At 40.1% G+C, this 23,931-nt stretch overlaps 1 protein-coding gene across 1 annotated transcript in view; it reads left to right on the forward strand.

The window, feature by feature from the left end:
- Window positions 1–2,993: 2,993 nt before the first annotated feature.
- LOC145866916 (stonustoxin subunit beta) overlaps window positions 2,994–23,931 on the forward strand; it is a 37,405-nt gene continuing 16,467 nt past the window's right edge. Inside the window, exons 1-2 of the mRNA XM_082970989.1 lie at window positions 2,994–3,009; window positions 6,181–6,271. Of these exons, the coding sequence (XP_082827115.1) occupies window positions 2,994–3,009; window positions 6,181–6,271 (107 nt within the window). The remainder of the gene's footprint in view (window positions 3,010–6,180; window positions 6,272–23,931) is intronic.

Here is a 23,931-nt window from a genome sequence, read left to right on the forward strand (position 1 = left end):
ATAATCCTTAATGATTGGGGAGTTTTCCAGGATAAAAAGAAATGGAATGAAGCTAAGCAAAGGAAAAATCCAGCGTTCTACCAGACGCTGGGAGATGAATTCACCTATCAGCAGACAATAATCTAAAACACAAGGCCAAATCTACACTGGAGTTGATTACCAAGAAGACAGTGAATGTTCCTGAGTTGCAGAGTTCTGGGCTAGGTGGCACCAAATCGTCCCACCTACGTAACAGCCAGCTGTGGCGCGATTTTCAAATACCTTAGAAATGCTATTACTTCAATTTCTCAAACATATGACTATTTTACAGCTATTTAAAGACAAGACTCTCGTTAATCTAACCACACTGTCCGATTTCAAAAAGGCTTTACAACGAAAGCAAAACATTAGATTATGTCAGCAGAGTACCCAGCCAGAAATAATCAGACACCCATTTTTCAAGCTAGCTTATAATGTCACATAAACCCAAACCACAGCTAAATGCAGCACTAACCTTTGATGATCTTCATCAGATGACAACCTAGGACATTATGTTATACAATAAATGCATGTTTTGTTCAATCAAGTTCATATTTATATCAAAAAACAGCTTTTTACATTAGCATATGACGTTCAGAACTAGCAAACTTCCGGGGAATTTACTAACAATTTACTAAATTACTCACAATAAACGTTCACAAAAAGCATAACAATTCTTTTAAGAATTATAGATACAGAACTCCTCTATGCACTCGATATGTCCGATTTTAAAATAGCTTTTTGGTGAAAGCACATTTTGCAATATTCTAAGTACATAGCCCAGCCATCACTGGCTAGCTATTTAGACACCCAGCAAGTTTAGCCTTCACCAAAATCAGATTTACTATAACAAAAATGTTATTACCTTTGGTGTTCTTCGTCAGAATGCACTCCCAGGACTTCTACTTCAATAACAAATGTTGGTTTGTTCCCAAATAATCCATCGTTATATCCAAACAGCGGCGTTTTGTTCGTGCGTTCTAGACACTATCCGAAATGGTAAATCAGGGTTACGAGCATGGCGCATTTCGTGACAAAAAAATTCTAAATATTCCATTACAGTACTTCGAAGCATGTCAACCGCTGTTTAAAATCAATTTTTATGCAATTTATCTCGTAAAAAAGCGATAATATTCCGACCGGGAATCTGCGTTTCGGTAAATAGAGGGAAAAAAAGAAAGACGGGGGCGACCAGTGCATGCGCCTAAGCCCACTGTCCCCTGATCGGCCACTTGACAAAGGCAATAATGTGTTTCAGCCTGGGGCTGGAATGACGACATTCAGCTTTTTCCCGGGCTCTGAGAGCCCATTGGAGCCGTGGGAAGTGTCACGTTACCACAGAGATCCTTTGTTTTGGAAAGAGATGTCAAAGAAAGCCAACAAATGGTCAGACAGGCCACTTCCTGTAAAGGAATCTCACAGGTTTTGACCTGCCATTTGAGTTCTGTTATACTCACAGACACCATTCAAACAGTTTTAGAAACGTTGGAGTGTTTTCTATCCAAAGCCAATAATTATATGCATATTCTAGTTACTGGGCAGGAGTAGTAACCAGATTAAATCGGGTACGTTTTTTATCCAGCCGTGTCAATACTGCCCCCTAGCCCTAACAGGCTAAGAAAAGGAATTACTTATAAAACATGTATATGTAGGATTGTTCAATAATAACGTGTAATATGTATGCATTTAGGAACTAAAGATTAAAAAAAATGTAATTTACATAGCCTGATATTTCATTCAATCTCTGTGTCTCTCTCTCTTTCTGTGTGTGTTGACAAGGATCTGTAGCGTCAGGGGGAGCTAATGACCTCTGTCACCCCCCAACATGTGGTTGTGTTGTAATGACCTGTTACCCCCCAACATGTGGTTGTGTTATAATGACCTGTTACCCCCCAACATGTGGTTGTGTTATAATGACCTGTCACCCCCCAACATGTGGTTGTGTTATAATGACCTGTCACCCCCCAACATGTGGTTGTGTTGTAATGACCTGTTACCCCCCCAACATGTGGTTGTGTTATAATGACCTGTTACCCCCCAACATGTGGTTGTGTTATAATGACCTGTTACCCCCCAACATGTGGTTGTGTTATAATGACCTGTTACCCCCCAACATGTGGTTATGTTATAATGACCTGTTACCCCCCAACATGTGGTTGTGTTGTAATGACCTGTTACCCCCCAACATGTGGTTGTGTTATAATGACCTGTTACCCCCCCAACATGTGGTTGTGTTATAATGACCTGTTACCCCCCCAACATGTGGTTGTGTTATAATGACCCCTGTCACCCCCCAACATGTGGTTGTGTTATAATGACCTGTCACCCCCCAACATGTGGTTGTGTTATAATGACCTGTTACCCCCCAACATGTGGTTGTGTGTTGGGAGGTCGTTCGGTTACAAACAGAGAAACATGCTGATAACATTATTTTCTAAGAAAGGAATTAAAGAATATGTAAACATTTAAAGGATATAAATGGCATATATGTATTAACATTTCAGGGTTATAATAAAGGGTTTTAAAAAACACAAGTGTATTTATCTTCAATGAATGACCCTTCAATGAATGACCGCTCTTCCTGTTGCCCTATGTCACTTTCTCTCTCTCTCTCTCTGTGTGTGTGTGTGTGTGGGGGGGGGGGGAGGCCTTTGAAACAACTGTCTGAAAGCAGTAGGCTGTTGCGGCCAAGGACCTCATGACCTCTGAACCTCCGAAAGACTTCTCAGCAAAAACAAATGGGGGGTCAGAAAAAAATTATAATAAAAAAAAAAAAAATGTCAGAATTGGTTCTCAGGAAGTGTCATGATGTGGTTGTTACAATCAATCAGATCATCCTCTTAAACAAAGATGATACCTGTCCCCTACTCCCCTATAAGCAGAGAGTCCCTACATTGTCTCATTGAGGACACTGGAGCTTTGCAGCTCTGAAGACAGAACAGCTAAAAGATGATCAGGGAATCCTTTATCCCCCCATGGAGAGTTCTGAAGGTGAGTTGAAATTACAATATAATGAATGCTTTTTATATTTAAATATGTCTGTTTATAAATACGTATATATTGTATATTATATAAGGAATGTTTTTCAATAAGGTATTATATAACCATATATATTTATATTAAATGAGAGGAGGGGTTATTGATACATGATTTATTTATGTGTTAAACCAGAATGGACTAGGGCCTACACAGGGGTTAATCCCAAAATATTTTGGATAAAACATATTTATCAGGCAGTTAAATAGCAATCACTAACTCAGGGAGGCTGGTGCCACCTAGTGGACCAATGGCGCCACCTAGTGGATGTTCAGTTACATAACCAAACACCACTGGTACCTGCTAGTGGATGTTCCGTTACATAACCAAACACCACTGGTACCTCCTAGTGGATGTTCAGTTACATAACCAAACACCACTGGTACCACCTAGTGGATGTTCAGTTACATAACCAAACACCACTGGTACCTCCTAGTGGATGTTCAGTTACATAACCAAACACCACTGGTACCTCCTAGTGGATGTTCCGTTATATAACCAAACACCACTGGTACCTCATAGTGGATGTTCCGTTACATAACCAAACACCACTGGTACCTGCTAGTGGATGTTCAGTTACATAACCAAACACCACTGGTACCTCATAGTGGATATTCAGTTACATAACCAAACATTACATTACTTTTCATTTTAGATGTGTGCGTGTTGAATGTAGATACAATGTCAGCATAATAATCTCTCTCGTTTTATATCTGGTAAAAAAAGGTATATATTTTTGTAAATAGATACATATATTTTATATTATTTAAAACATCTATAGGATACCCTACATTTACCCAGGTGTTACCAGCAATAATTGATTTGGATCATCAACCATCAGAAGTGATCATTATAGAAGACAATGATTTTGAGGACCAACAGACTGCAGGTGTATCTTTACTCAGTCCCACGCCATCAAGATGCTATAGACGTGAGTCAATAATAAAATGACTAATAACAGACTACAGGTGTATCTTTACTCAGTCCCACACCATCAAGATACTATAGAGGTGAGTCAATAATAAAATGACTAATAACAGACTACAGGTGTATCTTTACTCAGTCCCACGCCATCAAGATACTATAGAGGTGAGTCAATAATAAAATGACTAATAACAGACTACAGGTGTATCTTTACTCAGTCCCACACCATCAAGATACTATAGACGTGAGTCAATAATAAAATGACTAATAACCTTCATCCGTTAAGCATTAAACACATTGTGTACACTATTTTAAAAAGCTAATCTGGTGTTTACAGCTGACAGCCCCCAGACAAGAGCACCCGAGACATTATGGGCTCTAACCGTGAATGACTTCGAGGGTATTGAAAATGACGATATTCTACCGTTTTGTACGGCCGGCTTTGACAAAACTCAAAACAGCCCAAGAATAGAAGATTTATCACACATATACACACCTCCAATCAGCTCTAGGCATTAAGTATTTAATCAGGCCCTACACCATATCGTAGTCCTGCAAAGCTCCCCAGAACCCTAGACATTCAGTATTTAATCAGGTACCTACACCATATCATAGTCCTACAAGGCTCCCCAGAACCCTAGACATTCAGTATTTAATCAGGCCCTACACCATATCATAGTCCTACAAGGCTCCCCAGAACCCTAGACATTCAGTATTTAATCAGGTACCTACACCATATCATAGTCCTGCAAGGCTCCCCAGAACCCTAGACATTCAGTATTTAATCAGGTACCTACACCATATCATAGTCCTGCAAGGCTCCCCAGAACCCTAGACATTCAGTATTTAATCAGGCCCTACACCATATCATAGTCCTGCAAGGCTCCCCAGAACCCTAGACATTCAGTATTTAATCAGGTACCTACACCATATCATAGTCCTACAAGGCTCCCCAGAACCCTAGACATTCAGTATTTAATCAGGCCCTGCTGTTGTGTAGGTGGGAAGATTTCATCCCGCCTAGCCCAGAGAGGTTAATCAGGCCCTACACCATATCATAGTCCTACAAGGCTCCCAGAACCCTAGACATTCAGTATTTAATCAGGTACCTACACCATATCATAGTGCTGCAAAGCTCCCCAGAACCCTAGACATTCAGTATTTAATCAGGCCCTACACCATATCATAGTCCTGCAAGGCTCCCCAGAACCCTAGACATTCAGTATTTAATCAGGTACCTACACCATATCATAGTCCTGCAAGGCTCCCCAGAACCCTAGACATTCAGTATTTAATCAGGTACCTACACCATATCGTAGTCCTGCAAGGCTCCCCAGAACCCTAGACATTCAGTATTTAATCAGGTACCTACACCATACCGTAGTCCTGCAAGGCTCCCCAGAACCCTAGACATCCAGTATTTAATCAGGCCCTACACCATATCATAGTCCTACAAGGCTCCCCAGAACCCTAGACATTCAGTATTTAATCAGGCCCTGCTGTTGTGTAGGTGGGAAGATTTCATCCCGCCTAGCCCAGAGAGGTTAATCAGGCCCTACACCATATCATAGTCCTACAAGGCTCCCAGAACCCTAGACATTCAGTATTTAATCAGGTACCTACACCATATCATAGTCCTGCAAGGCTCCCCAGAACCCTAGACATTCAGTATTTAATCAGGTACCTACACCATATCATAGTGCTGCAAAGCTCCCCAGAACCCTAGGCATTCAGTATTTAATCAGGCCCTACACCATATCATAGTCCTGCAAGGCTCCCCAGAACCCTAGACATTCAGTATTTAATCAGGCCCTGCTGTTGTGTAGGTGGGAAGATTTCATCCCGCCTAGCCCAGAGAGGTTAATCAGGCCCTACACCATATCATAGTCCTACAAGGCTCCCCAGAACCCTAGACATTCAGTATTTAATCAGGTACCTACACCATATCATAGTCCTGCAAGGCTCCCCAGAACCCTAGACATTCAGTATTTAATCAGGTGCCTACACCATATCATAGTCCTACAAGGCTCCCAGAACCGTAGTTGAAGTACAACGAGCGGCGTCACCTCTGACCGAGAAGTACGACTGGTCTGAAAACCTTTGGATTGATGAGCTCTTTATGGATACGCCCTGTTTTTATTATAGTTATAATTTTTTGAAAGATTATCTTATAACATTTTCAAATATTGTTATTTCTTTCAGACTCCAATCTTGCCGAGTCTAGACATCAAGAGGACAACGGGGTAGGAAACAACATCGACTCCTCTGAAAAACAGGCATCAAACAACCAAAGGTAATTTAACTAAAAAAGGCCTAACAGTGAGAAACAGAAACAGGGAGTTAGGATATATTGAAATGTTAATTTATTTTAAAACGTACTGTTTAAAAAAATATATAATAATTTAAAAAAAATTAAAAGCATTTTCTCGTTTATCACTATTATTGGTTATTTAATATTATTATTATAGATATTTTATTTTTAATACACTATTTTGTATGTATTTTTCTTTCAGACTCCTCCAAGCCCTATACAAACACAGAAGACCCAATACAACAAGAGGAAGAGGAGGAAGAGGACACTGATGACATACTGAGTTAAACACCTAAACCGGTTGATACATTCAATGGTGTTAATGTCAAGGATGATGAGGTCAATGATGGTTCTGATGAAGGGTTGAGCTATGATGAGGATGATCTGTTGATGAGGACGATGTGTTGATGATGATGATGCGTTGATGAGGACGATGTGTTGATGAGGACGATGTGTTGATGAGGACGATGTGTTGATGAGGACGATGTGTTGATGAGGATGATGTGTTGATGAGGATGATGCGTTGATGAGGACGATGTGTTGATGAGGATGATGTGTTGATGAGGATGATGCGTTGATGAGGACGATGTGTTGATGAGGACGATGTGTTGATGAGGATGATATGAGGATGATGAGGATGATGTGTTGATGAGGACGATGTGTTGATGAGGACGATGTGTTGATGAGGATGATATGAGGATGATGAGGATGATGTGTTGATGAGGACGATGTGTTGATGAGGACGATGTGTTGATGAGGACGATGTGTTGATGAGGACGATGTGTTGATGAGGATGATGTGTTGATGAGGTTGAAGTGTTGATGAGGATGATGTGAGGATGATGTGTTGATGAGTATGATGTATTGATGAGTATGATGAGGATGATGTGTTGATGAGGATGATGTGTTGATGAGGATGATGTGTTGATGAGGATGATGTGTTGATGAGGATGATGAGGATGATGTGTTGATGAGGATGATGTGTTGATGAGGATGAGGATGATGTGTTGATGAGGATGATGTGTTGATGAGGATGATGTGTTGATGAGGATAATGAGGATGATGTGGATGATGTGTTGATGAGGATGATGTGTTGATGAGGATGATGAGGATGATGTGGATGATGTGTTGATGAGGATGATGTGTTGATGAGGATGACGTGTTGATGAGGATGATGTGTTGATGAGGATGACGTGTTGATGAGGATGACGTGTTGATGTGGATGATGTGTTGATGAGGATGATGTGTTGATGAGGATGATGTGGATGATGTGTTGATGAGGATGACGTGTTGATGAGGATGACGTGTTGATGTGGATGATGTGTTGATGAGGATGATGTGTTGATGAGGATGATGAGGATGATGTGGATGATGTGTTGATGAGGATGACGTGTTGATGTATGATGCAGCTAAACAGCTTGATACAATCATTTCTGAGGTAGAGCCTCTACTGATTGAAGATATCATCAATGAGGACACTGATCAGGATACAGATCTTCAAGATAGGTTTCTCACAGCCTTTTACAGGGCTCTAAAAGACAGAGAGGTCCAGTTACTAGATAGGTTTCTCACAGCCTTTTACAGGACTCTAAAAGACAGAGGTCCAGTTACTAGATAGGTTTCTCACAGCCTTTTACAGGACTCTAAAAGACAGAGGTCCAGCTACACAAACAAACGGTTGCTTTACTAAGACGTCAGTACAGTCAAGACCTATCCATCTGGCATAAAAACATACCATGCTTGATAAGCATCAATCTGATTAAAAAACACCCAAACAAACGATAAAAGCCATATGTAACATGGATACTTCTAGAATAACGCCAGAACTGATCTCCTTAATTAACCAAATTAATGAGCTCACCCCTCCTTCAACACCACCCCCCCCCCACACACAACACCCCCATCCTATAACTCATACACATGATCACACATTATCACAGGTCCCCCCACAACTGATCTCCTTAATTAACCAAATTATTTAACCAAATGAATGAGCTCACCCCTCCTTCAACACCACCCCCCCACACACATCCACATGGCCCCTACAACCCCAAATTAATGAGAGCACCCCGCCTTCAGCAGCCACACACACACATACACACACACCCAACTCCAATAACCCGTACACATGATCACACATTATCACAGATCCCCAATGAACTTATATCCTTAATTAACCAAATGATTGAGAGCACACTGTCTTCAGCCCCCCCCCCCACACTCCTATACCTATACCTATAACTCCTATACATGAGGACAATGAGCAACCACACACCTCCTATACATGAGGACAATGAGCAACCACACACCTCCTATACATGAGGACAATGAGCAACCACACACCTCCTATAACTCCTATACATGAAGACAATGAGCAACCACACACCTCCTATAACTCCTATACATGAGGACAATGAGCAACCACACACCTCCTATAACTCCTATACATGAGGACAATGAGCAACCACACACCTCCTATAACTCCTATACATGAGGACAATGAGCAACCACACACCTCCTATAACTCCTATACATGAGGACAATGAGCAACCACACACCTCCTATACATGAGGACAATGAGCAACCACACACCTCCTATAACTCCTATACATGAGGACAATGAGCAACCACACACCTCCTATAACTCCTATACATGAGGACAATGAGCAACCACACACCTATAACTCCTATACATGATGACAATGAGCAACCACACACCTCCTATAACTCCTATACATGAGGACAATGAGCAACCACACACCTCCTATAACTCCTATACATGAGGACAATGAGCAACCACACACCTATAACTCCTATACATGATGACAATGAGCAACCTCACGTTGATTTTGATGAATTGGTAAATTGTGTAATCAATCAGATGGGGGACGGTCTTGATAGAAGTGTCCATGTTTTGCATCGCAATAAATTTAACAATACAGAGATTCGTCAGTTTTCTAATTTCACATGTATGAATCAGAGCCATGATTTTGCAGTTTTTTTATGTGATGATTTTGGATAGTCTAGGATAACTTTTAGAAAGGACTACAGATTTAGCTGAACCTCAGGATGTCTTACAGCTTGAAATATGTGGTGATAGTCTGCAGAACACAGTATCACTTGTTTTACCTCACGTCTTGTTCAATCTAATTTATCCATCATAGCTGATAGGACCTTAGAACTTGTTATACAAATAATCTGCCGACCCCTAGGAGGAGGGGGTCAGAGAAGGAAACTAGATAGTCTCACGCAATCAGAAATCATAAAAAATATGAAGACATATCTCATAAACGTTAACAATCCTGGTAATCAGTTATGTTTTGCAATATGTCTATCACATTTACTCCTTCCTGGATGTACTGCTCTAGAAGCTTTACAAAAGGCTAGTGACCTCCAAAAGGCTGTAGGTCTATGTATACAGGAGCCTGTGGCTTCTCTGACATAGTCACATTAGAACATTTGATGAACATCCAGATTGTGGTTTTATACCATAGTAGAGTTAATTCAGCTCGCTTGAAATCCCAGAACAACCCTCATCCTCATATTCTGTACTTTTATGTGAAAAACAACCATTTGTTGTATGGTATTACCAACATCAGAGCTTTCTAAGGAGCTCCCTGTGTTTGTCCAACATGTCATTCAGGCTACACCAGACGGGGGGGGGGGGGGGGGGGCACTCTAGTCAGTATAACTGTTCAGTTTGTCAGGATGAAACATGTCTGATGCAAACCGTACAACTAACACCTTGTGAGGATTCTCATCTGACATGTCGTTCCTGCTACTGCTACGAAAAACACAAACTTGAAACATGGCATCCCAAGGCATGTAAATCTGTCAGCAGTTTTGACATTAACAAGAAATGTCCAAAATATCATCGCAATTACAACGTTAAAATAGACAACCCCCAACCTCACGTATGGGGTATCCTACACTGCCCTGTCTGTAAAGGTATGTGGTATCCTACACTGCCCTGTCTGTAAAGGTATGTGGTATCCTACACTGCCCTGTCTGTAAAGGTATGTGGTATCCTACACTGCCCTGTCTGTAAAGGTATGTGGTATCCTAAACTGCCCTGTCTGTAAAGGTATGTGGTATCCTACACTACCCTGTCTGTAAAGGTAAGTGGTATCCTACACTGCCCTGTCTGTAAAGGTATGTGGTATCCTACACTGCCCTGTCTGTAAAGGTATGTGGTATCCTACACTGCCCTGTCTGTAAAGGTATGTGGTATCCTACACTGCCCTGTCTGTAAAGGTATGTGGTATCCTAAACTGCCCTGTCTGTAAAGGTATGTGGTATCCTACACTGCCCTGTCTGTAAAGGTAAGTGGTATCCTACACTGCCCTGTCTGTAAAGGTATGTGGTATCCTACACTGCCCTGTCTGTAAAGGTATGTGGTATCCTACACTGCCCTGTCTGTAAAGGTATGTGGTATCCTACACTGCCCTGTCTGTAAAGGGGCTTTGAAAAGCAAAGACACTGAAGTGGTTCAGGAAGTGGAACATGAGTGCTACCTTCAGCCATTGGATGAAGATGAACATTCAGAGACATTTGTGTTTTATGACTTTGAGAGTAATCAGCAACCAGGGGTTTATCTACCAATTGTTGTATCCACCATGACTTTCAAGGGTGAAAAGTGGTCAGCAGACAGACTCAACTGTGCTAACATTTATATAACCTCGGTAATAAAACACTGTGCTCTACTCTGTCTGAAACATTTATAAAACCCCCAGTACTAAAACACTGTGCTCTACTCTGTCTAAAACATTTATAAACCCCAGTACTAAAACACTGTGCTCTACTCTGTCTAAAACATTTATAAACCCCTGCTACTAAAACACTGTGCTCTACTCTGTCTAAAACATTTATAAACCCTGCTACTAAAACACTGTGCACTACTCTGTCTAAAACATTTATAAACCCCAAGTACTAAAACACTGTGCTCTACTCTTTCTAAAACATTTATAAAACCCCAGTACTAAAACACTGTGCTCTACTCTTTCTAAAACATTTATAAAACCCTGCTACTAAAACACTGTGCTCTACTCTGTCTAAAACATTTATAAAACCTCGGTACTAAAACACTGTACTCTACTCTGTCTAAAACATTTATAAACCCCCAGTACTAAAACACTGTGCTCTACTCTGTCTAAAACATTTATAAAACCCCGGTACTAAAACACTGTGCTCTACTCTGTCTAAAACATTTATAAACCCCAGTACTAAAACACTGTGCTCTACTCTGTCTAAAACATTTATAAACCCCCGGTACTAAAACACTGTGCTCTACTCTGTCTAAAACATTTATAAAACCCCAGTACTAAAACACTGTGCTCTACTCTGTCTAAAACATTTATAAACCCCCAGTACTAAAACACTGTGCTCTACTCTGTCTAAAACATTTATAAAACCCTGCTACTAAAACACTGTGCTCTACTCTGTCTAAAACATTTATAAAACCTCGGTACTAAAACACTGTGCTCTACTCTGTCTAAAACATTTATAAACCCCCAGTACTAAAACACTGTGCTCTACTCTGTCTAAAACATTTATAAAACCCCAGTACTAAAACACTGTGCTCTACTCTGTCTAAAACATTTATAAACCCTGCTACTAAAACACTGTGCTCTACTCTGTCTAAAACATTTATAAAACCCCGGTACTAAAACACTGTGCTCTACTCTGTCTAAAACATTTATAAACCCCCGGTACTAAAACACTGTGCTCTACTCTGTCTAAAACATTTATAAACCCCCGGTACTAAAACACTGTGCTCTACTCTGTCTAAAACATTTATAAACCCTGCTACTAAAACACTGTGCTCTACTCTGTCTAAAACATTTATAAAACCCCGGTACTAAAACACTGTGCTCTACTCTGTCTAAAACATTTATAAACCCCCAGTACTAAAACACTGTGCTCTACTCTGTCTAAAACATTTATAAAACCCCAGTACTAAAACACTGTGCTCTACTCTGTCTAAAACATTTATAAACCCCTGCTACTAAAACACTGTGCTCTACTCTGTCTAAAACATTTATAAAAACCCCAGTACTAAAACACTGTGCACTACTCTGTCTAAAACATTTATAAACCCCCAGTACTAAAACACTGTGCTCTACTCGGTCTAAAACATTTATAAATCCCTGCTACTGAAACACTGCTCAACTCTGTCTAAAACATTTATAAACCCCCAGTACTAAAACACTGTGCTCTACTCTGTCTAAAACATTTATAAAACCTCGGCCTAAGCCCACAGTCCCTTGATCGGCCACTTGAGAAAGGCGATAATGTGTTTCAGCCTGGGGCTGGGATGACGACATTCTGTTTTTTCCCGGGCTCTGAGAGCCTATGGAAGACGTGGGAAGTGTCACGTTAGAGCAGAGATGCTTTGTAAAAGATAGAGATGGCAAAGAAGTTCCAGAAATGGTCAGACAGGCCACTTCCTGTAAAGGAATCTCTCAGGTTTTGACCTGCCATTTGAGTTCTGTTATACTCACAGACACCATTCAAACAGTTGTAGAAACTTTGGAGTGTTTTCTATCCAAAGCCAATAATTATATGCATATTCTAGTTACTGGGCAGGAGTAGTAACCAGATTAAATCGGTTATAGTATAATACATAGTGGATAGAGATGGTGATTGTGTACCTAAAGTGGAGTCTAAAGTGGAGTTTTACTATCATTTTACCATAAGTAAATGCAATATTTTGGTTCTGATCCGTTTTAATCTCATCCTGAATGTTTTCAAAATATTTCTTGCTTACAGGTACATCGTGTAACTTCTCATAGTTAACAGTGATTCCGTCCCCATCCTTTCCATCTATATGAACTGTTCTCAGAACTGGTACATTACTGTCTCCTACACTTTGATAGGATATGATGTCAGTATACACCAACATGTTGTTGAACCCTGCATGTATATCCACAGGGTATGTTGTTAAACCCTGCATGTAATTCCACAGGGTATGTTGTTGAACCCTGCATGTATATCCACAGGGTATGTTGTTGAACCCTGCATGTATATTCACAGGGTATGTTGTTGAACCCTGCATGTATATCCACAGGGTATGTTGTTAAACCCTGCATGTATATCCACAGGGTATGTTGTTAAACCCTGCATGTATATCCACAGGGTATGTTGTTGAACCCTGCATGTATATCAAAAATGAATTATAAATAAATATATACATATAATATAATAATATATATATAATAAATTACCACTGGTCTGTATAGCTAGCTCATCATCCCCAACATGTAGGATAAATTACCACTGGTCTGTATAGCTAGCTCATCATCCCCAACATGTAGGATAAATTACCACTGGTCTGTATAGCTAGCTAATCATCCCCAACATGTAGGATACATTACCACTGGTCTGTATAGCTAGCTCATCACCCCCAACATGCAGGATACATTACCACTGGTCTGTATAGCTCGCTCATCACCCCCAACATGCAGGATACATTACCACTGGTCTGTATAGCTAGCTCATCATCCCCAACATGCAGGATACATTACCACTGGTCTGTATAGCTAGCTAATCACCCCCAACATGTAGGATACATTACCACTGGTCTGTATAGCTAGCTCATCATCCCCAACATGCAGGATACATTACCACTGGTCTGTATAGCTAGCTCATCATCCCCAACATGTAGGATACATTACCACTGGTCTGTATAGCTAGCCCTGTGATTTGTACATAGTTACAGGCGATATTTGGGTTCTATTCAAATTTAGAAAACCATTTTTTGGAGCATCATATATTGATGATTTAAACTCTTTATACTCCCTTTCTCTATGTTTTAGCCGGGGTCCTACTTCTGATGTAAAGGTCGTCACGGGGGTGTCAGTACTGAACAAATCCATGTTTTATTTCTTTCTTCTTTAGAGTTTTCTGGGGTTTATCTCTCTTGAGGTTTCTTGTCGCTTGTAGTGTTGACAGGACAAGTCTAACACTTACTTATACTCAGGCAGACCTACCCCGGAAACGTATTTTTCATTCTGCAGATGGTCACAAGCTCACTACACAGCAGCTCCATAAGTTCACTACACACATTATTCAAACAGTTCAAATGCAGGCCTCCCCCATTCACTACAAAAATTCCCAACTGTTCCCAAGATCACCACACATCAATTATCAGGCCATTACTTTTTATTGCAAACATTTGCTTTACTGCTGCACTATCGTGTTACATAAGCACACCCTAAATAGCATGAGGACATCTGGACAGGATGGCCTTGAAAGGGCATAAACATAAGACACATAAATAGATCATCAATCACTTTCTGACACATAGCGTCTATTATATTCTCTCTCTAGCTTTTAAATAATTTATTTTCAATCTTTCTTACCATTATCTGGGTACTTGCATTTCAATGCTAGTTAACCCATAATTTTTCTGTGGGATTGTACCATGTTTATTCTGGTGATAACTGGGATCGCTGGCTGTCTCATGGAGTGTGTGAGGGTCTCATGGTCGGGATGGCCTGAACTCAGAGCCTGATAGAATACCAAGGAAAACCACAGTAACTTACAGCAAATTTGACCCTCCATTTTCCCTAAAACAAAAGGTAATTGAACCAGGACACTTTGTCCCCAGATATAACAGATACTAAGGCTGGTTTCAGTCTGAACTCATCTCTGACCAAATGTTTAGCAGCAGTTTGTAACTGTACAGCAGAATAGCTGTGTACATAATCCTAATAATATGGACAACATTTAAACACTTAAACATTATCTTATTTTAGGGTGTGGTCAGATAGACTAGTGGTTAGAGTGTTCTTTAAGCCATCAAGGTAAAAATCTGTCGGTGCCCTTAATTTAAGCAAGGCACTTACACCTAATTTGCTCCATGGGCGCCATACTACTATGGTTGACCCTGTAAAACAACACATTTCACTGCATCTATCATACTACTATGGCTGACCCTGGAAAACAACACATTTCACTGCACCAATCCGCTGTCTGTGACAATAAAACATTTTAAAAGCTAGCTAACATAGAAAATGACAGCATTGATTATTTTTAAATTACAACAGTAAATTTAACAATGCTGTTTATAAATATTGTTGACATTCATCCAAGGACAGTTTGACTTGCATTACACTCTCACTGCAGAAAAATATTCTCATGAAATCACATGACTTCTAGTTAGAGAAAAGGATTCCTGTAAACACGGCCTGCTACAAGCAGGAAACAAGTTATGGACGAAACAGAAAAATGTGACATATCTGTTTGATAGTTACCCTGAATGATGAATGTGTGAACTATCTTGTCATCTTTTTGGCTAACCACAATGGAACATTCGGACATGAACTGGCAGAACAGGTTTCAGCAAAGTATGGAGTCATTGTTTTCAGGAAGGTGCAACCATGGTGATAGGAGAGACAGGAGGCAGACTAAGGTACAAGGGAAGCCAACTACTGCCCTACAAAGACAAACAGCATCTACACAAACAGCCACCTGAACTACTGTCCTACAAAGACAAACAGCATCTACACAAACAGTCACCTGGACTACTGCCCTACAAAGACAAACAGCATCTACACAAACAGCCACCTGAACTACTGCCCTACAAAGACAAACAGCATCTACACAAACAGCCACCTGAACTACTGCCCTACAAAGACAAACAGCATCTACACAAACAGCCACCTGAACTACTGCCCTACAAAGACAAACAGCATCTACACAAACAGCCACCTGAACTACTGCCCTAGAAAAGACAAGGAGCATCTACACAAACAGCCACCTGAACTACTGTCCTACAAAGACAAACAGCAGTCTACACAAACAGCCACCTGATCTACTGTCCTACAAAGACAAACAGCATCTACACAAACAGCCACCTGAACTACTGTCCTACAAAGACAAACAGCATCTACACAAACAGCCACCTGAACTACTGTCCTACAAAGACAAACAACATCTACACAAACAGCCACCTGAACTACTGCCCTAGAAAAGACAAACAACATCTACACAAACAGCCACCTGAACTACTGCCCTACATAGACAAACAGCATCTACACAAACAGTGAATCTGAGAAAAATGGCTTTAAAGTTGTTGTTTTTTAGTCCATGCATATCAACCCTGACCACTGATCTGACCTATGACCCCTAAAATACTGATACTACACTCTGCCTTTGTAGGACCTTAAACAACTGTATGGGTAAGGAAAAAGCAAAGTGCAGTATGTAGAAATCTAAATGTGTTGATCCAGCTTTCTTGTTGTTTTTCTGTTTGATGGAAACAGTTTGAGAGTTCTAACTACATTCCAACTATTTTTAATGGTGTTATGTAGTTGTGTTGTCATGTTGTGAATGTTGTATTGTAGTAGGCCTAACCCTCACCAACAGAGACAGCAACAGACAACACAGAGAAAGTGATGGAGAGAGGCAGAGGATGGGAGTGTACAGTAGACTGGGATTCTAATTACTGCACTGTGTGTTTGTGTGTGTGTGTGTGTGTGTGTGTGTGTGTGTGTGTGTGTGTGTGTGTGTGTGTGTGTGTGTGTGTGTGTGTGTGTGTGTGTGTGTGTGTGTGTGTGTGTGTGTGTGTGTGTGTGAGAGAGGGTGTTTAGGTACTGTAGGATTCTTTAATCAATGTGGCTCATTGGACAGGTCAGAGTCTCAACACAATTGAAAACTTACCATCAAAAAAACACCAAATGATGTAATTTCTTATGGAAGAATGGTGTCACATCCCTCCAATAGACTTCCAGACAGTTGTAGAATGTTTGCCAAGGCTCATTGTAAGAGCTGTAAAGAGAGAGGGACTCGGAGAGAGAACAGGCAGAACCTGATATGTAAATGAGCAGAGCAAACGAAAGTAACTTTCAACGACCAAATGATCATTCAGACTCTGTTTCTATTGAGAGATAAAAGGTAAGACGACGATTGTTATGTGTATTAATATAGTTGATGATAGTGTTATGTGTATTAATATAGTTGATGATATTGTTATGTGTATTAATATAGTTGATGATATTGTTATGTGTATTAATATAGTTGATGATATTGTTATGTGTATTAATATAGTTGATGATATTGTTGTGTGTATTAATATAGTTGATGATATTGTTGTGTGTATTAATATAGTTGATGATATTGTTGTGTGTATTAATATAGTTGATGATATTGTTATGTGTATTAATATAGTTGATGATATTGTTGTGTGTATTAATATAGTTGATGATATTGTTATGTGTATTCATATAGTTGATGATATTGTTATGTGTATTAATATAGTTGATGATATTGTTATGTGTATTAATATAGTTGGTGATATTGTTGTGTGTATTAATATAGTTGATGATATTGTTATGTGTATTAATATAGTTGATGATATTGTTATGTGTATTAATATAGTTGATGATATTGTTGTGTGTATTAATATAGTTGATATTGTTATGTGTATTAATATAGTTGGTGATATTGTTATGTGTATTCATATAGTTGGTGATATTGTTATGTGTATTAATATAGTTGATGATATTGTTATGTGTATTAATATAGTTGATGATATTGTTATGTGTATTAATATAGTTGATGATATTGTTGTGTGTATTAATATAGTTGATGATATTGTTATGTGTATTAATATAGTTGGTGATATTGTTATGTGTATTAATATAGTTGATGATATTGTTATGTGTATTCATATAGTTGATGATATTGTTATGTGTATTAATATAGTTGATGATATTGTTATGTGTATTAATATAGTTGATGATATTGTTATGTGTATTAATATAGTTGATGATATTGTTATGTGTATTCATATAGTTGATGATATTGTTGTGTGTATTAATATAGTTGGTGATATTGTCATGTGTATTCATATAGTTGATGGTATTGTTATGTGTATTAATATAGTTGGTGATATTGTCATGTGTATTCATATAGTTGATGATATTGTTATGTGTATTAATATAGTTGGTGATATTGTTATGTGTATTCATATAGTTGATATTGTTATGTGTATTAATATAGTTGATGATATTGTTATGTGTATTAATATAGTTGGTGATATTGTCATGTGTATTCATATAGTTGATGGTATTGTTATGTGTATTCATATAGTTGATGATATTGTTATGTGTATTCATATAGTTAATTATATTTTTGGTGGACAGTGTTATAATAGTCCTACTCTCCTTAAAATGTTTTGGATATAAATTAGATGCGTGGGGTGAATTCGTTCTGTGCCCATCTGTGTGCCCCAGGGTGATCGCTCCTACACTATCTACAATCTAAAAGGGTTCTTTGGCTGTCCCCATAGGAGAACCCTTTGTAGAACCCTTTTTTTGGTACTAGGTAGAACACTTCTGGGTTCCGTGAAGAACCCTTTCCACAGAGGGTTCTACATGGAAGCCAGAAGGGTTCTACCTGGAACCCAAAAGCGTTCTCCTATGGGGACGGCCGGAGGACCCGTTTGGAACCCTTTATTCTAAGAGTGTACTGTATCATAGGTCTATAGACTTGTCTTCTCAAAACAGGCTTAAAACACAACAAGCAACAAACAAACATGTTCTCTTTATAATCTACAGTTAACTCTTTTCACTCAGGAAGGTATGTTGTGTGAAAGAGAGACTAATAAATATTGTTCGAGAGACTAACAACAACTTACACTTCCTCAAAACAGTTTGTGTGTATTCATTAGTGCCCAGCGTAGCAAAACGTTTGGCAACAGAAACCGTTTAGGTCACGTTGTACAGCGTTTAGAGTAAACGGTTTATGTTTTATTTAACATCTTAAAACTGTTGGCTGTGGAGTAAACTAATGAATACAACCCAGGTTGTTGCCTACGACTCGGCATGTTGATACCTGCCTCTTGCTGAAACCTGAACGTAGCCTGAGGGGTATACTATGATACAGGCTTGATATACTGGTTTTCTAAAGCTAGCCAGCTTCAGTTAGCTTCACATTCCAGCTCAGGCCTCACCCAAATGTGAATTATTATGTGGATTATAATTAATGGACATTTTTGTAGGGGTCACTACATTTTTTGTTAAGGGAAGCTCAAGTCTGAAATTACTAAATGGAAATTACAAACCTCAGAAGCCTTTTTAAACTTCAAATACACTACAAGTTTTACATTTCCTGGAAAAGTTATTCTGCAGTGAGGGGTGATCAAATTAAGATCCTACATCTGTACACATCATTTTACATAGTGATATGGTGCTGCTAGTTATGACAACATTTAGAGACAGAATGCAGACAGAAGAGTTTACACAAAGTTTCCCTACAACATTATACACAACTAGATTTTGGTCATTTAGTCTCTATGGGCCAGGTGGCCAGTTGGTGAGGGCCACAGCATAGTCCTTCAGTCTCTATGGCCAGATGGCCAGTTGGTGAGGGCCACAGCATAGTCCTTCAGTCTCTATGGGCCAGATGGCCAGTTGGTGAATGCCACAGCATAGTCCTTCAGTCTCTATGGGCCAGATGGCCAGTTGGTGAATGCCACAGCATAGTCCTTCAGTCTCTATGTGCCAGATGGCCAGTTGGTGTGGACCACAGCATAGTCCTTTAGTCTCCATGGGCCAGATAGCCAGTTGGTGAGGGCCACAGCATAGTCCTTTAGTTTCTGTGGGCCAGGTGGCCAGTTCGTGAGGGCCACATCATAGTCATTTAGTCTCTATGGGCCAGGTGCCAGTTGTTGAGGACCACAGCATAGTCATTTAGTCTCTATGTGCCAGATGGCCAGTTGGTGAGGGCCACAGCATAGTCCTTTAGTCTCTATGGTCCAGGTAGCCAGTTGGTGAGGGCCACAGCATAGTCCTTTAGTCTCTATGGGCCAGATTGCCAGTTGGTGAGGGCCACAGCATAGTCCTTTAGTCTCTATGGGCCAGTTGGTGAGGGCCACAGCATAGTCCTTTAGTCTCTATGGGCCAGAGGGCCAGTTGGTGAGGGCCACATCATAGTCCTTTAGTCTCTATGGACCAGATGGCCAGTTGTTGAGGGCCACAGCATAGTCCTTTAGTCTCTATGGGCCAGATGGCAAGTTGTTGAGGACCACATCATAGTCCTTTAGTCTCTATAAGTTAGGTAGCCAGTTGGTGAGGGCCACAGCATAGTCCTTTAGTCTCTATGGGCCAGGTAGCCAGTTGGTGAGGGCCACAGCATAGTCCTTTTGTCTCTATGGGCCAGATGGCCAGTTGGTGAGGGCCACAGCATAGTCCTTTAGTCTCTATGGGCCAGTTGGTGAGGGCCACAGCATAGTCCTTTAGTCTCTATGGGCCAGAGGGCCAGTTGGTGAGGGCCACAGCATAGTCCTTTAGTCTCTATGGGCCAGGTAGCCAGTTGGTGAGGGCCACAGCATAGTCCTTTTGTCTCTATGGACCAGATGGCCAGTTGTTGAGGGCCACAGCATAGTCCTTTAGTCTCTATGGGCCAGATGGCAAGTTGTTGAGGATCACATCATAGTCCTTTAGTTTCTATAAGTTAGGTAGCCAGTTGGTGAGGGCCACATCATTGTCCTTTAGTCTCTATGGGCCAGGTGGCCAGTTGTTGAGGACCACAGCATAGTCCTTTAGTCTCTATGTGCCAGATGTCCAGTTGGTGAGGGCCACAGCATAGTCCTTTAGTCTCTATGGGCCAGATGGCCAGTTGGTGGGGCCACAGCATAGTCCTTTAGTCTCTATGGGCCAGATGGCCAGTTGGTGAGGGCCACAGCATAGTCCTTTAGTCTCTATGGGCCAGTTGGTGAGGGCCACAGCATAGTCCTTTTGTCTCTATGGGCCAGAGGGCCAGTTGGTGAGGACCACAGCATAGTCCTTTAGTCTCTATGGGCCAGATGACCAGTTGGTGAGGGCCACAGCGTAGTCCTTTAGTCTCCAAGGGCCAGATGACCCAGTTGGTGAGGGCCACAGCATAGTCCTTTAGTCTCTATGGGCCAGGTGGCCAGTTGGTGAGGGCCACAGCATAGTCCTTTAGTCTCTATGGGCCAGGTAGCCAGTTGGTGAGGGCCACAGCATAGTCCTTTAGTCTCTATGGGCCAGGTAGCCAGTTGGTGAGGGCCACAGCATAGTCCTTTAGTCTCTATGGGCCAGGTAGCCAGTTGGTGAGGGCCACATCATAGTCCTTTAGTCTCTATGGACCAGATGACCAGTTGGTGAGGGCCACATCATAGTCCTTTAGTCTCTATGGGCCAGATGGCCAGTTGGTGAGGGCCACAGCATAGTCCTTTAGTCTCTATGGACCAGGTAGCCAGTTGGTGAGAGCCACAGCATGGAGAAAGAAAAATATGATCACCCTGTTACAGGAAAACTAAAACGTGTTGTGTATTTGAGTGTAATTAAGCTTTAAAAAGGTTTCTGAAGACGATAACCTTCACTTTCCATTTTAAAATTGTTCATTAATTACAATCCACATAAAAATTCAAATGTCCTGATTCTGCAGGATTATTTTCCTGCTGTAGCAAACTGGCTCAAATTAAGATCCAACATCTGTAGCAATATACCTCTCTCTAATGTATAAGGTTATATCAGGATATATATACCTCTCTCTAATGTATATGGTTATATCAGGATATATATACCTCTCTCTAATGTATATGGTTATATCAGGATATATATACCTCTCTCTAATGTATATGGTTATATCAGGATATATATACCTCTCTCTAATGTATATGACTATATCAGGATATATATACCTCTCTCTAATGTATATGAGTATATCAGGATATATATACCTCTCTCTAATGTATATGGCTCTATCAGGATATATATACCTCTCTCTAATGTATATGGTTATATTAGGATATATATACCTCTCCAATGTATATGACTATATCAGGATATATATACCTCTCTCTAATGTATATGACTATATCAGGATATATATACCTCTCTCTAATGTATATGGCTCTATCAGGATATATATACCTCTCTCTAATGTATATGGTTATATCAGGATATATATACCTCTCTAATGTATATGACTATATCAGGATATATATACCTCTCTCTAATGTATATGGTTATATCAGGATATATATACCTCTCTAATGTATATGACTATATAAGGATATATATACCTCTCTCTAATGTACATGGCTCTATCAGGATTCACTTTTGACCATTTGACATCTTTTATTTACTGTTGTTTAGGCTGGTTGAATGAGTTTCCTGTGAAAGCTACTTCATCTGCAAGAAAACAGGCGGCTGCACCAGTTATGTGATATCCTCATATGAAATTAAAAGTATGTTTGTAGCCTACGCAGTTACAAAACAGCTGTTGAAACTGTGGCACATATTTCTCGGTAACATTAAATACTGTATATGTGTTGATTTTCAGGAAAGACGGGCAGACTCTCATACTGTATGTGTAGGTTACCTACAAACTAATGTACGGTTAGGTCAACGCCAGACATTCAGAGTAGGTTTGAGCAATGATCACTTATCATGATGACAAACCTGATGGTCTCTGTGAACTGATCTGAACAGGTTTAGACTGGTCATCTATGATGTGTAGGTTATATACAGTACATTCTCTGTCCTGCTACTGGTTCCTCTCTAGGCTAGGCGGGACTAATTCGTCCCACCTACGTAACAGCCACTGCTATCCTGTGGCGCGATTTTCAAAACCTTAAAAATCCTATTACTTCAATTTCTCAAACATATGACTATTTTACAGCCATTTAAAGACAAGACTCTCGTTAATCTAACCACACTGTCCGATTTCAAAAAGGCTTTACAACGAAAGCAAAACATTAGATTATGTCAGCAGAGTACCAAGCCAGAAATAATCAGACACCCATTTTTCAAGCCAGCATATAATGTCACCAAAACCCAGAAGACAGCTAAATGCAGCACTCACCTTTGATGATCTTCATCAGATGACAACCCTAGGACATTATGTTATACAATACATGCATGTTTTGTTCAATCAAGTTCATATTTATATCAAAAACCAGCTTTTTACATTAGCATGTGACGTTCAGAACTAGCATACCCCCCGCAAAATTCCGGGGAATTCGCTAACATTTTACTAAATTACTCACGATAAACGTTCACAAAAAGCATAACAATTATTTTAAGAATTATAGATACAGACCTCCTCTATGCACTCGATATGTCCGATTTTAAAATAGCTTTTTGGTGAAAGCACATTTTGCAATATTCTAAGTACATAGCCCAGGCATCACGGGCTCGCTATTTAGACACCCGGCAAGTTTAGCACTCACCATAATCATATTTACTATTATAAAAGTTTCATTACCTTTTGTTGTCTTCGTCAGAATACACACCCAGGACTGCTACTTCAATAACAAATGTTGGTTTGGTCCAAAATAATCCATCGTTATATCCGAATAGCGGCGTTTTGTTCGTGCGTTCCAGACACTATCCGAAATAGTAAAGAAGTGTCACGCGCATGGCGCAATTCGTGACAATAAAATTCTAAGTATTCCATTACCGTACTTCGAAGCATGTCAACCGCTGTTTAAAATCAATTTTTACGACATTTTTCTCGTAGAAAAGCGATAATATTCCGACAGGGAATCTCCTTTTCGGCAAACAGAGGAAAAAATCCCAAAGGCGGGGGCGGTCGGGGTCACGCGCATAAGCTAGTGTCTCTTGATCGGCCACTTGAGAAAGGCGATAATGTGTTTCAGCCTGGGGCTGG

This window comes from Salmo salar, unplaced genomic scaffold (genome assembly GCF_965601325.2).
Source record: "Salmo salar unplaced genomic scaffold, fSalSal1 ptg000136l, whole genome shotgun sequence".
In the NCBI taxonomy this organism is placed as follows: domain Eukaryota; kingdom Metazoa; phylum Chordata; class Actinopteri; order Salmoniformes; family Salmonidae; genus Salmo; species Salmo salar.